The 14430-nt window shown below is 45.0% G+C and overlaps 1 protein-coding gene across 1 annotated transcript in view; it reads left to right on the forward strand.

The window, feature by feature from the left end:
- LOC134360080 (hemicentin-1-like) overlaps positions 1-14430 on the forward strand; it is a 425813-nt gene that overhangs the window by 86734 nt on the left and 324649 nt on the right. The window contains exons 8-9 of the mRNA XM_063074161.1: positions 1912-2172; positions 4894-5038. Coding sequence (XP_062930231.1) covers positions 1912-2172; positions 4894-5038 — 406 coding nt within the window. The remainder of the gene's footprint in view (positions 1-1911; positions 2173-4893; positions 5039-14430) is intronic.

The raw sequence follows: 14430 nt of genomic DNA on the forward strand, positions 1-14430 counted from the left end.
TGAGGTGAGCGATGTTCTCTACTTCGGTTCAGGAGCCTGACGATTGAAGGGCAGTAAATGTTCCTGAACCTGCTGGTGTGGCAGTGAGAAGAGACCATGGTCTGGGTGCTGGGGGTCCTTGATGAAGGACGCTGCTTTCTCATGGCAGCGCTCCTTGTAGATGTGCTCAATGGTGGGGAGGGCTTCTCCCGTGACGGACTGGACTGTATCCACTACTTTTTGCAGGCTTTTCTGTCCTTGGGCATTACTGCTTCCATTCCAGTCAGTCAGGATACTCAAATTTGTCCAAACTCAATAGCTTGTGGACCCATTATATGACTCAGCTCCATCAGACTTAGAGTGCATGTAGACAACATGTGTTCCTCTGTTTCCAAAGTTATTATATTGGAAACCTAAACTGCACAGCACACTCAATATAAACAAAAGAGAAAGGTCTGTTTGAAGGAGTTCATTCACTTACATTTTTGGGTCTGATTTCATATTGCATTAAACAGGCTGGGGAATTGTTACAAAAAAAAATTTGCAGGAATCGTGTTAAGAGATGTTGGGGTGACGAAAATCACTGAAAGGATAAAATTCTTCCAGCCTCTCATATGTTTGTGATTTGTTGCTGTTCCTTTACTACGTAGAGGGGTCAGAAGGGTAAGGAAAGATTAGTACCTTGGACTTGTTTTTCTTGGAATGGGAAAGGCTGCAGGGGGAACCTGCATAAGGTTTACAGAAACACAAGGGGCACCGACTGGGCGAATACCTTTCCCAATAGCAGATGTGTCTGAAACCAGAGGTATTAGGTTTAGGATAAATAGTGGGAGATTTACAGGGGAGCTGAGGGAGGGTTTTTTTCACCTGGAAGCTGGTTGGAACAGCCAGCCTGAAGGGGTGGTGGGGGAGTTACAGTCTCTAACACCATTTGTGAAGTATTGTGGGCAGTTCTGGGCCTCTTGTCTAAGACAGGAGGTGCTAGCATTGGAGAGGGTTCAAAGGAGGTTCATGAAAATGATTCTGGGATTGAATGGCTTGTCATATGAAGAGTATTTGATGGCTCTGGGCCTGTAATAATATAATAGGCATCCGTTAGTCTCATGAGACCATGGATTTGCGCCTTGGAAGGTTTCCAGGGCGCAGGCCTGGGCAAGGTTGTCTGGAAGACCGGCAGTTGCCCATGCTGCAAGTTTCCCCTCTCCACGCCACCGATGGTGTCCAAGGGAAGGGCACTAGGGCTGATACAGCTTGGCACCGGTGTCGTCACAGAGCAATGTGTGGTTAAGTGCCTTGCTCAAGGACACAACACGCTGCCTCAGCTGAGGCTCAAACTAGCAACCTTCAGATCACTAGACCGACGCCTTAACCACTTAGCCACACTCCAACTGGAATTCAGAAGAAAGAGAGGTGGCCTCATTGCAACCTATTGAATACTGTAGGGTCTCAATGGAGTGGATGTGGAGAGGATGCTTCCTGTGGTAGGAGAGTCTAGAGCCAGAGGACACAGCCTCAGAATAGAGGGGCTTCCTTTTAGAATGGAGATGAGGAGGAATTTCTTTAGCCTTAGTGTGGTGAATCTGTGGAATTCATTGCCAAGTCATTGGGTATAGTTAAGGCAGAGGTGGAGGCCAAGTCATTGGGTATAGTTAAGGCAGAGGTTAATAGATTCTTGATTAGTCAGGACATGAAGGGAGAAGGCAGGAGATTGAGGCTGAGATGGAAAAGTTGATCTACCATGATGAAATGGTGGAGTAGATTCAATGGGCCAAATGGCCTAATTGTGCTCCTATATCTTATGGTCTTTTTGAGACCGTAAACGTTCTAGTGTTATCACAGTAATACAATTACATGATTTGTCATTGATTATGCTGTGTGAAGTATTTCCTGACCCCTATTTCTTACCAATCTGCTTGTCCTCTCACTCTCCAGGCATTGCCACCCACATTCTGTTGAATTGCTCTGGTCTGCAGCCTCCAGGAGAGCTAGATCAGCTGGAGTTCCTCAGTGCCTCGGGGCAGTTGCTGAAGAGTTTGCCTGTCAGGGCCCACTCCAGCCGCACCACCAACGTGTGGAAAGTTCCGGAAATCGTGCCGCCCAGCGAGAGCTTCTTCCTGAAGGTGATGGGATATGATAGGGAAGGCTACCGTTTTCAACGCCTGTCCAGTGTATCCTATACAAGCCTGGTACCCGGTGAGAAAACACTTTTGTGCTTTAGGGAGGTTGCATGGTTGTGTGTGGCTGTCAGTAAAGGAAAATTGGCATTATTTTGTTTTCCACATCTTTGAGATTAGATTAGATTATGAGGACACGCAGTCCTCTTTTATTGTCATTTAGTAATGCATGCATTAAGAAATGATATAATTTTCCTCCAGTACGATATCACAGAAACACAAGACAAACCAAGACTAAAAAACTGACAAAACCCACATAATTATAACATATAGTTACAACAGTGCAAAGTAATACCGTAATTTGATAAAGAACAGACTATAGGCACAGTAAAAAAAAGTCTCAGAAGTCTCTTGAAAGTCCCATCATCTCACGCAGATGATAGAAGGAAGAAAAACTCTCCCTGCCATGAGCTTCCAGCGCTGCGAACTTGCCGGTGCAGCACCCTGGAAGCACCTGACCACAGACGACTCTTGACTCCGTCCGAAAACTTCGAGCCTCCGACCAGCCCTCTGACACCAAGCACCAAGCACCATCTCTGCCGAGCGCTTCGGCCCCGGCAACAGGCAATAGGCAAAGCCGAGGATCTGGGGCCTTCCCCTCCCTCCGGAGATTCTCGATCGCAGAGTAGCAGTGGCAGCGAAGCGGGCATTTCAGAAGTTTCTCCAGATGTTCCTCCGTGCTTCTCACGTCTGTCTCCATCAAATCAGGATTGTGCACAGCACCTACTTAACAAATACCGATTTCATTTCGGAGTGGCTGCGCGCGCTGCGTCGCGTCGCCAGCTTCTCCTCCCCTCCCCTCTTCGGGACATCCCAAAGGACTTTTATGTAGGAAATTCAGTGGCCAATATGCATCAAGTAGCAATGGATGGTCCTATGCCTGGCTGTGAAATGAAGAGGTTTGAGCATGGGGCTAGCAACACCATCCCATAAAAACCCAGAGCTTCAGAAACTCCAAAGGCCTTATCCATGGGAGGGGAAGGATCTTTGCCTAGAAGACGTATGAAGTTGTGTGGTGAAAGCCACAAGTCCGTGAAGACACAGGGCCGATAGTCCTTCTATCATCCAGACCACTACCATTGGAACATGGAATGTAAAGACCATGTATGAAAGTGGAAAGACAGCACAAGCAGCAAACAAAATGAAAAGCAATAATCTGAGCCTGCTCAACATCAACGGGACAAGATGGGCACGGCCTGGGCAAAGGCTGCTGACGACAGGGGAACTACTGCTTTACTGAGGGCCTGAGGAAGATAATGCACTGCACACACAAGGAATGGCATTCCTGCTACCAAAAGTAGCACAGAAGGCATTGATAGGATGGTCCCCACATCATCTCAGCATCCTTTAGAACAAAGAAGAATAAGATCAAGATGAACGTCATGCAGTGTTATGCTCTAACTAACAACAGCTACAAAGAACCAATGACACCTTCTACAGCAGACTCCTGAACATCTTAGAAGTGTATCCTAAGAGAGGTGACAACATTGTCATGGGAAGACTTCAATGCAAAAATTGGATTGGCTATGTAGGTGTGATGGGAACTCATTGATGAGCGAGAATGGAGAGCTTCTTCTTACATGTCAACATTGAATAACGTGATCATCAGAGGCAGCATCTTCCCCCACCAAAGAATTTGCAAGAACACCTGGGTGTCACCTGATCACATACTAGAGAACCAAGTAGACCACATCCGTATATCCAAGAAATCCAGGAGATCACTTCAAATTGTCAAAGTGAGGAGAGGAGCAGACGTCATATCTGGCCATCACCTCTTGGTTGTGACACTCAAACTCAAACCAAAGAAGAATTGGATGGAATCCTCATCAATCAGGCAGCGATTCAATGTCAACTTTTTGAAAGGCACGCAGACCTAAGAAAGATTCAAAATAGTCCTCAGTGATGTGTTCCAAGTGCTACAAGAACTGCACAAGGAGGAGGATCTTCACAAAGAATGGCAGAAAGTTAAGGAGACACTAGTCTAGACATGTCAGGCTGTAGCAGGTACCTATGTCTCTTAGGAATGTGGATCACTGAGCTTTCTCTGACATACATTAAGATCATGGTTATTGATGGACCTGAAGTTCACGATCCAACCTCATCCTTCTAACCCCAGATTCTCTATTTATTTAAAAAATCTGTTAGCCTCAGTATTGTGTATATTCAAGGCATCCAAATCTCTCTGGGAATTCCAGTATCTTCAGCTGCCTGTAAAGAAACTCCCCTACACCTCAGGTCCTAAGTGGGCCCTTTCTCAACGTGAGGCGGTGAGACCAGGAGAAGACGTCACTCAGCACCTGCTCTGCCAAACCCACTCTGATAGTGGGTATCTCAAAACAATTTAATAAGATTTCCTTTCTGTCTTCTATATTCAGTGCATCATGACAAATAAGTTAAGATTCAAGATTTGAATTTATTTATCACATGTACCTTGAAATATGCAGTGAAATGTGTTTATGTTAAAAGCCAACACACTCAAGGGTGTGCTGGGGGCAAGTGCCCACACACATTCCGCCACCAAATTTAATTCAATGACGTGGAATTGAATCAAATTGTTTGCTGTGAAATACACCACTGTAGTTCAGGCATATCTTTCCATAGTGGCATTGTTCCTGCCCAAGTGATTTCTTGGATAAAAAAGATGCCACTGACCCACGGACGGGCTCTTTAGTTTGGCTGTGATATGTTCTGATCGTCCAATGAAGCTATACCTGACTCATTTTTGTGTGCTTTGATTTAGAGCCTCCAAAAGTGAGCATGCCTGGTCAAGTGCGCTCTTTCTACCAGCAATCAGCATCGATCCCTTGCTCTGTGGAGAGTCCAATTCCTTTCACCATGCGGCTCATCCGAAGAGGAACCAAAGTACAGCCTGACCGGCTGTTTGAGTGAGTAGGTGGGGAGGGACCGTGAGCCATGTAGGACCCATCGTGCAGTGAATGGGTTGGACTTCCTGCACGTGGGGGGCTCCCTCTTTCAGCATGGGCTTCTGAGTACACATGCCTTCATCTCAGCAGGCTCAGTTATCTCTCCCACGCTGTAAGCTGCCCAGCACATACACTTACTGACATGACTCAGTCAAAACACTTAATCAGACTAGTCTCTTGTTTTTGCTCTGTGTACACATCCAGAGGGGGACACACTAAAGCAAGGCAGGGAGTGCCAGTGTTGAACTAGGTAAATTTGGAAATTGGTTTATTGTTGTTGCGTGTACTGAGGTACGGCGGAAATCTTTGTTTTACAAGCCATTCATACAGATCATTTCATCACATCAGTACATCAGTGTAGCACAAGGGCAAAGTAAAGCAGAATGCAGAATGTCATGTTACAGTAACAGAGACAGTACAGTGCAGGCAGACATAAGATGCAAGGCTCCAACAAGGTAGATTGTGAGGTTAACAGAGGGTTGAAGCGGAAAAAGAGAAATAAAAATTATTGCAGATTGTCCTGGTAGCTATCCATTTCAATTTATCTTCCCATTCCCATTCTAACATGTCTGTCCATGGCCTCCTCCACAGCCATGATGAGGCCAAGCTCAGGTTGGAGGAGCAACACCTCACATTCTGGTTAGCCTCCTACATGATGGCATGAACACTCATACCTCTAACTTCTGGTAATTTCTACCCCCTTCCCTCCTTCCCTCATTTTACACTCCTTATTCTTGTTACCCCTTCCCTTCTCCTCACCTCCCTCTGGTTCCCTTCTTCCTTCCCTTTCTTCCATGGTCCACTGTCCTCTCCTATCAGATTCCACCTTTACCTCATCACCTTCCAGCTTCTTCCTTTATTCCTTCTCCCTGGCCAACCACATTGTCCCTCACCTGGATTTGCTTATTACCTGCCAGCTTTTACTTCTTCTACTGCCACCTCCCCCCCCCTTCTTATTCTGGCTTCTTCCCCTTTCCTTTCCAGTCCTTATGTAGGGTCTCAGCCTGAAGTGTTGACTGTTTATTCCTCGCCATAGATGTTGCCTGACTTTGAGTTCCTCCAGCATCTTGTGTGTGTTACATTTCCATAGATTCCCTTCGGAATGTCCTAAAGCTCTCCGTGACTAATGAAGCGTGATTATTGTTGAACTGAATATAAAATGTGGCATCCTATTGCAACACAACAGTCCCTCAGAAAGACCCATGTGGTAATGGTTTCAGTAATTGTGTGTTTGGAGCGGTGAATGCTAGCCAGTCTACTAGGATTAATTGCTTTGCTCTTCTTTGGGAGTAGTGCCAGGGGATCTTTCATTGGTGAGCAGAAATGACATTGGTTTAGTCACTCGTCAGAGGACGTGCTAGTCTAATGGTCCAGCATTCCCTCGGTACTGTCCTGGAGTGTCAGTCTGGATTATTGTCGCAGAACAGCCACATAGTGGTTAGCTCAGCACTTCACAGTACAGGTTCAATTCCTGCCACTGCCTGTAAGGGCTTTGTACGTTCTCCCCAAGATAGTGTGTGTTTCCTCCGGGTGCTCTGGTTTCCTCCTACAGTCCAAAGAACTTACTAGTTGGTAAGTTAATTGGTCATTGCAAATTGTTCCATCATTAAGCTAGGATTAAATTTGGGCTTTGCTTGGGCAGCGCGTCTCGAAAGGACAGAAGGACTTACTCCATGCTGTATGTCAACAAGTCATAGTCATAGTCATACTTTATTGATCCCGGGGGAAACTGGTTTTCGTTACAGTTGTACCATAAATAATTAAATAGTAATAAAACTACAAATAGTTAAATAGTAATATGTAAATTATGCCAGGAAATAAGTCTAAGACCAGCCTATTGGCTCAGGGTGTCTGACCCTCCAAGGGAGGAGTTGTGAAGTTTGATGGCCACAGGCAGGAATGACTTCCTATGACGCTCTGTGCTGCATCTCGGTGGAATAAGTCTCTGGCTGAATGTACTCCTGTGCCCAACCAGTACATTATGTAGTGGATGGGAGACATTGTCCAAGATGGCATGCAACTTGGACAGCATCCTCTATTCAGATGCCACCGTCAGAGAGTCCAGTTCCATCCCCACAACATCACTGGCCTTACGAATGAGTTTGTTGATTCTGTTGGTGTCTGCTACCCTCAGCCTGCTGCCCCAGCACACAACAGCAAACATGATAGCACCGGCCACCACAGACTTGTAGAACATCCTCAGCAGCGTCCGGCAGATGTTAAAGGACCTCAGTCTCCTCAGGAAATAGAGACGGCTCTGACCCTTCTTGTGGACAGCCTCAGTGTTCTTTGACCAGTCCAGTTTATTGTCAATTTGTATCCCCAGGTATTTGTAATCCTCCACCATGTCCACACTGACCCCCTGGATGGAAACGGGGGTCACAAGTACCTTAGCTCTCCTCAGGTCTACCACCAGCTCCTTAGTCTTTTTCACATTAAGCTGCATATAATTCTACTCACACCATGTGACAAAGTTTCCTACCGTAGCCCCGTACTCAGCCTCATCTCCCTTGCTGATGCATCCAACTATGGCAGAGTCATCTGAAAACTTCTGAAGATGACAAGAGTCTGTGCAGTAGTTGAAGTCTGAGATGTAAATGGTGAAGAGAAAGGGAGACAAGACAGTCCCCTGTGGAGCCCCAGTGCTGCTGATCACTCTGTCGGACACACACTGTTGCAAGCGCACGTACTGTGGTCTGCCAGTCAGGTAATCAAGAATCCATGACACCAGGAAAGCATCCACCTGCATCGCTGCCAGCTTCTCCCCCAGCAGAGCAGGGTGGATGGTGTTGAACGCACTGGAGAAGTCAAAAAACATGACCCTCACAATGCTCGCTGGCTTGTCCAAGTGGGCGTAGACACGGTTCAGCAGGTAGACGATGGCATCCTCAACTCCTAGTTGGGGCTGGTAGGCGAACTGGAGGGGATCTAAGTGTGGCCTGACCATAGGCCGGAGCAGCTCCAGAACAAGTCTCTCCAGGGTCTTCATGATGTGGGAGGTCAACGCCACTGGTCTGTAGTCATTGAGGCCGCGGGGGCACGGCGTCTTCGGCACAGGGACGAGGCAGGACGTCTTCCACAGCACTGGAACCCTCTGGAGCCTCAGGATCAGGTTGAAGACATGGCTGAAGGCAAGTAAGTAAGTAGATAAGATGACAGGCAGACAGACAGACCTGCTGAAGTGTCTGAACCATAAAAATTCGAAGGTGACCATCTGTGTTTCTGCCAGTCAAGACAAATCCCTCCTTCCAACACCAGCATCATAGTAATGTAGATCATGGCTCCTCAAGTATAAAGTGTGTGAAGAGAAACCAAGTTATCAGAAGATTGATGCTAATGAGAGAGATAAGTAAGACAATGGAGAAACATTCAAAATGTTAATGAGAGAGGAGAGAGAGATAATGGAAAGAGACACCAGTCCGAGTATTGACAGACCGATTGCTTTGAACCTGAACTGTCTGAAGTTTGATGGACAGGCGATACCCCAGCAGGGGGATAAAAAGAATAGGTTCGCTAAGGCAAGACACACACCACAAGATCACGAGATAATGAGACCCTGGAAAAGCGGTGTGCCCCCACAAGCTGTGGGAGTTTGGAGATCTGGTCGCGGGAACCGACCATAGACGCGCAGGGTGAAAAGGGTACGATCGGTGGGAACCTGGTGTGTGTGTCCACCCTTGCCTGGGAACCGGGTTCACCGCGGAAGAACGGTCGTATCCGGAACGGAGGGGTCACAGTCGGTGACCACAGAAGACATAAAAGGGTTCGCCCGAAAGCTAGCTGTGAAGAACAAAGGTCTGTGTGAATCAGAATATGCATTCTCTCTCTCGCTCTCCAACGGCACAACAGCGATTACTGTGAACTGTACTAAACTGAACTGAACTCTGCGTCACTTGAGACTGATCATTTTACCCCTAGACTGGGATAGAGCTTGTTTGATTCCTATTATCCGAGTTCTGTGTACATGTGTGTTTTATCATTGCTAACCTGTTGCATTTATATCCTTACGATTAGAGTACTGTGTTACTTATTTCTTTAATAAAATTTTCTTAGTTCCAGTAATCCAGACTCCAACTAAGTGGTCCATTTCTGCTGGTTTGGCAACCCAGTTACGGGGTACGTAACAAGTGATAAAGTTGTCACTTTATAAGGCCGTATATAAGATTTATCATTTCCTTGTCATTTTATCATTTTCTGCCAGTCACCTCATGTTCAGATACTCCTGCACTTAGAGTCACTTTATGTACATACGATCAGTATAAATATATAAGATAATCGTATGTATATATGGCCACACTTAACAGTACATTGTGTTTTATTGGATAATTTTAATATTTACATTTATTGTCTTTTTTATGCTGCAAGCGGTCTGGGGTAACAATCATTTCATTCACCTTTACACTGGTGTACTGAAGAATGACAATAAACTAGCTTGAATCTTGAGTAAATATCAAACTATATTTAAAAAATGGTAGCAACACACATCAAAGTTGCTGGTGAACGCAGCAGGCCAGGCAGCATCTCTAGGAAGAGGTACAGTCGACGTTTCAGGCCGAGATGCTTCGTCAGGACTAACTGAAAGAAGAGCTAGTTCTTCTTTCAGTTAGTCCTGACGAAGGGTCTCGGCCCGAAACGTCGACTGTACCTCTTCCTACAGATGCTGCCTGGCCTGCTGCGTTCACCAGCAACTTTGATGTGTGTTGCTTGAATTTCCAGCATCTGCAGATTTCCTCGTGTTTGCGTTTTTAAAAAATGGTGAAGATTTCTGCTTTTACCATCCTTTCCACTACCCTGAGTGAAAATTTTTGTTGACCTCGAAGGGAGAACATTCCTCTCTGTTTACTCTCTTTAGTCCCTGGATTTTATCTGCCTCACTGAAGTCTCCTCTTGGCCTCTTTGATTATCTATTCTTCCCTTGTGGTTGCAATTTAGCAGTTGAGCAACATTCTTGTCGATCTGCGCTGCATCGTTTACAGTGCAATTATATCATTCGTGCGAGACGGTAACAAGAACAATATGCAGTTCGTAAGCTGTGGTCTAACTGGTGTTGAGTACAGTTCTAGTTTAACCTCCCTATTCTCATGTTCTACGCCTTTGCTAATAATATTTCGTATTCCATTTGCGTTTTTGTAACCCACTGTTTACTGCTAAATGAAGGAATCTGTGAATGTGTGCTCTCTGATTCTCCACATCACTCAATATCCCAATAAGCTACTTCCCTTTGACCATTCACTTCTTGAGCCAGTGGGCAAAACACTAATCACTACAGTTTAGCCACACTGTGACCACTTCAATCTCTTTGCACTAAAATGAGCTTTATTTTTTTTCTCTAAATGTGTATAATTGATGTTTTCTTTTTCTTGTGAATGTTGCTTATATGATGTTGCTGCAAGTAAGTTTCTCATTGCGACTGCTCATGGACTTGTTCATATAATAGTTAACTTGACTTTGACCTGCCATTTATTCAAGGTTCAAAGTGAATTTTATTATCAAAGTACATATATGTTGTCATATACAACCCTGGAATTCAATTTCTTGTGGGCATACTTAATAAATCTATAGAATCATAACCACAACAGAATCAATGAAAGACTGCTCAACTGGGGTGTTCAGCCCAAGTGCAGAAGACAAGCATTATCTGGGATGCATCTCACCCTAACCATGGACTGTTTACTCTCCTCCCATCCGGTGGGCGCTACAGGAGCCTCCGCTCCCGCACCAGCAGGCACAGGAAGAGCTTCTTCCCTGAGGCTGTGACACTGCTGAACCTCTCATCACAGCGCTAAGCAGTATTGCATCCGTATTGTACTGTCTCAGTACTTTTATGTTTGTGTGCTGTAGCACTTTTTTTATTCGCAGTTATTTTGTAAATAACACTATTCTTTACATTTCTAGTCAGATGCTAAATGCATTTCCATAAGACCATAAGACCATAAGACGAAGGAGCAGAAGTAGGCCAGTCGGCCCATCGAGTCTGCTCCGCCATTTTATCATGAGCTGATCCATTTTATCCTATTTAGTCCCACTGCCCCGCCTTCTCACCATAACCTTTGATGCCCTGGCTACTCAGATACCTATCAATCTCTGCCTTAAATACACCCAATGACTTGGCCTCCACTGCTGCCCGTGGCAATAAATTCCATAGATTCCCCACCCTCCGACTAAAAAAATTTTTTCGCATTTCTGTTCTGAAAGGGCGCCCTTCAATCCTGAAGTCATGCCCTCTCGTACTAGACTCCCCCATCATGGGAAACAACTTTGCCACATCCACTCTGTCCTTGCCTTTTAACATTCGAAATGTTTCTATGAGGTCTCCCCTCATGCTTCCAAACTCCAAGGAATACAGTCCAAGAGCGGACAAACGTTCCTCATATGTTAACCCTCTCATTCCCAGAATCATTCTAGTGAATCTTCTCTGTACCCTCTCCAACGTCAGCACATCCTTTCTTAAATAAGGAGACCAAAACTGCCCACAGTACTCCAAGTGAGGTCTCACCAGCGCCTTATAGAGCCTCAACATCACATCCCTGCTCCTATACTCTATTCCTCTAGAAATGAATGCCAACATTGCATTCGCCTTCTTCACTACCGACTCAACCTGGAGGTTAACTTTAAGGGAATCCTGTACAAGGACTCCCAAGTCCCGTTGCATCTCAGAACTTTGAATTCTTTCCCCATTTAAATAATAGTCTGCCCGTTTATTTTTTTCTGCCAAAGTGCGTAACCATACACTTTCCAACATTGTACTTCATTTGCCACTTCTCTGCCCATTCTTCCAATCTATCCAAGTCTCTCTGCAGACTCTCCGTTTCCTCAGCACTACCGGCCCCTCCACCTATCTTCGTATCATCAGCAAACTTAGCCACAAAGCCATCTATTCCATAATCCAAATCGTTGATGTACAATGTAAAAAGAAGCAGCCCCAACACTGATCCCTGCGGAACACCACTGGTAACCGGCAGCTAACCAGAATAGGATCCCTTTATTCCCACTCTCTGTTTCCTGCCAATCAGCCAATGCTCTATCCACGTATGTAACTTTCCTGTAATTCCATGGGCTCTTATCTTGTTAAGCAGCCTCATGTGTGGCACCTTGTCAAAGGCCTTCTGAAAATCCAAATATACAACATCCACTGCATCTCCCTTGTCTAGCCTACTGGTAATTTCCTCAAAAAATTGTAATAGGTTTGTCAGGCAGGATTTTCCTTTAAGGAATCCATGCTGAATTCTGCCTATCTTGTCATATGCCTCCAGGTACTCTGTAACCTCATCCTTGACAATCGACTCCAACAACTTCCCAACCACCGACATCAAGCTAACAGGTCTATAATTTCCTTTTTGCTTCCTTGCCCCCTTCTTAAATAGTGGAGTGACATTTGCAATCTTCCAGTCCTCCGGAACCATGCCAGAATCTATCGACTTTTGAAAGATCATCGCTAATGCCTCCGCAATCTCCACAGCTACTTCCTTCAGAACACGAGGGTGCATTCCATCTGGTCCAGGAGATTTATTGACCTTTAGCCTATTCAGCTTCCTGAGTACTTTCTCTGTCGTAATTGTGACTGCGCACACTTCTCTTCCCTGCCACCCTTGAGTGTCCGGTATCCTGCTGTCTTCCTCAGTGAAGACTGATGCAAAATACTTGTTCAGTTCCTCTGCCATCTCCTCATCTCCCATTACAATTTCTCCAGTATCATTTTCTATCGGTCCTATATCTACTCTCACCTGTCTTTTACTCTTTATATACTTGAAAAAGCTTTTAGTATCCTCTTTGATATTATTTGCTAGTTTCCTTTCATAGTTAATCTTTTCTCTCTTAATGACCTTCTTGGTTTCCTTTTGTAAGGTTTTAAAGACTTCCCAATCCTCTGTCTTCCCACTAATTTTTGCTTTCTTGTATGCCCTCTCCTTAACTTTAACTTTGGCTTTGACTTCTCTTGTCAACCACGGTTGCATCCTTTTTCCACTCGAAAATTTCTTCTTTTTTGGAATATACCTGTCTTGCACATTCCTCATTTCTCGCATAAACTCCATCCACTGCTGCTCTTCCGTCTTTCCCGCCAGTGTCTCTTTCCAGTCAACTTTGGTCAGTTCCTCTCTCATGCCACTGTAGTTTCCTTTACTCCACTGAAACACCGACACATCAGATTTTGGCTTCTCTTTTTCTAATTTCACAGTGAACTCAATCATTGGCTTTGTATCTGTACTCAGCACAATGACAATAAAGTTGAATCTAATCTAATTTAAAATTGTGCAAATACAAAAATAAGAAATAATAATAATAAATAAGTAAATAAACAGTGAATATTGAGAACATGAGATGAAGAGACCTTGAAAGTGAATCCGTTGGTTGTGGGAACATTTCAATGATTGGACAAGTGAAGTTGAGTGAAGTTATCCACTTTGGTTCAAGAACCTGATGGTTGAGGTGTAATAACTGTTCCAGAACCTGGTGGTGTAAATCCTGAGGTTCTTGTACCTTCTTCCTGATGGCAGCAGCATGAAGAGAGCATGTCCTGGATGGTGGGGGTCCTTGATAATGGATACTGCTTTCTTGCTACGGTGTTTCATGTGCTCAGTGGTTGGGAGCAGGGGGTGCAGCGGTAGCCGGAACGCACCTGGCACATCTTTAAGAAAAAAGCCAAAATAAACAAGCTAATCGATTAGGTGCCGCCCAGAAGCTAGTCTCCATTGGAGGAACTGAGGTGGAGAGGGTCAATAACTTTAAATTCTTCGGCATTAAGGATTGACGTTTCTCTCTCTCTGAAAAGTGTCAGAGGATCTGTCCTGGGACCAGCACATGACTGTCATTACAAAGAAAGCATGGCAGTGCCTGTACTTTATTAGAAGTTTGTGTAGATTCAACATGTCACCTCGATCTGTCTTTTCAGCCTGTCTGGACTGGCATTTAAATTGACCAAACAATGGAACAGCTAAAGGCTCCAGCGCCCTGTAAAGAGGAGTGAACATCACGTAGAGCAAGTGAAATTGGCAATCGCCTCTGATCTGGGCCGACATTTATGTGCTGGGCGGCACCTAACTAATTAGCTTGTTTATTTCGGCTTTTCTCTTCAAGATTTGCTGGGTGCGCTCCGGCTAGCACTGCGCCTGGTTGGGAGGGCTTTACCTGTGACTGACTGGGCCATATCCACTATTTTTATAGAATTGTCTCTTCAAGAGCATTGGTATTTCTGTACCAGACTGGGATGCACCAGTCAGTATACTCTCATTATACGTTCCTTTTGTTGTACTCAGATGAACTTCTGTGGATTGAATTTTTCCATTTGCCAATTTTCTCTCCGATTGATCACACCTGCAGCTTCGATTTTTCCAACTCAGAGCCACATGTGGCCA

The sequence above is a fragment of the Mobula hypostoma genome, chromosome 21 (genome assembly GCF_963921235.1).
Source record: "Mobula hypostoma chromosome 21, sMobHyp1.1, whole genome shotgun sequence".
Taxonomy (NCBI): Eukaryota; Metazoa; Chordata; class Chondrichthyes; order Myliobatiformes; family Myliobatidae; genus Mobula; species Mobula hypostoma.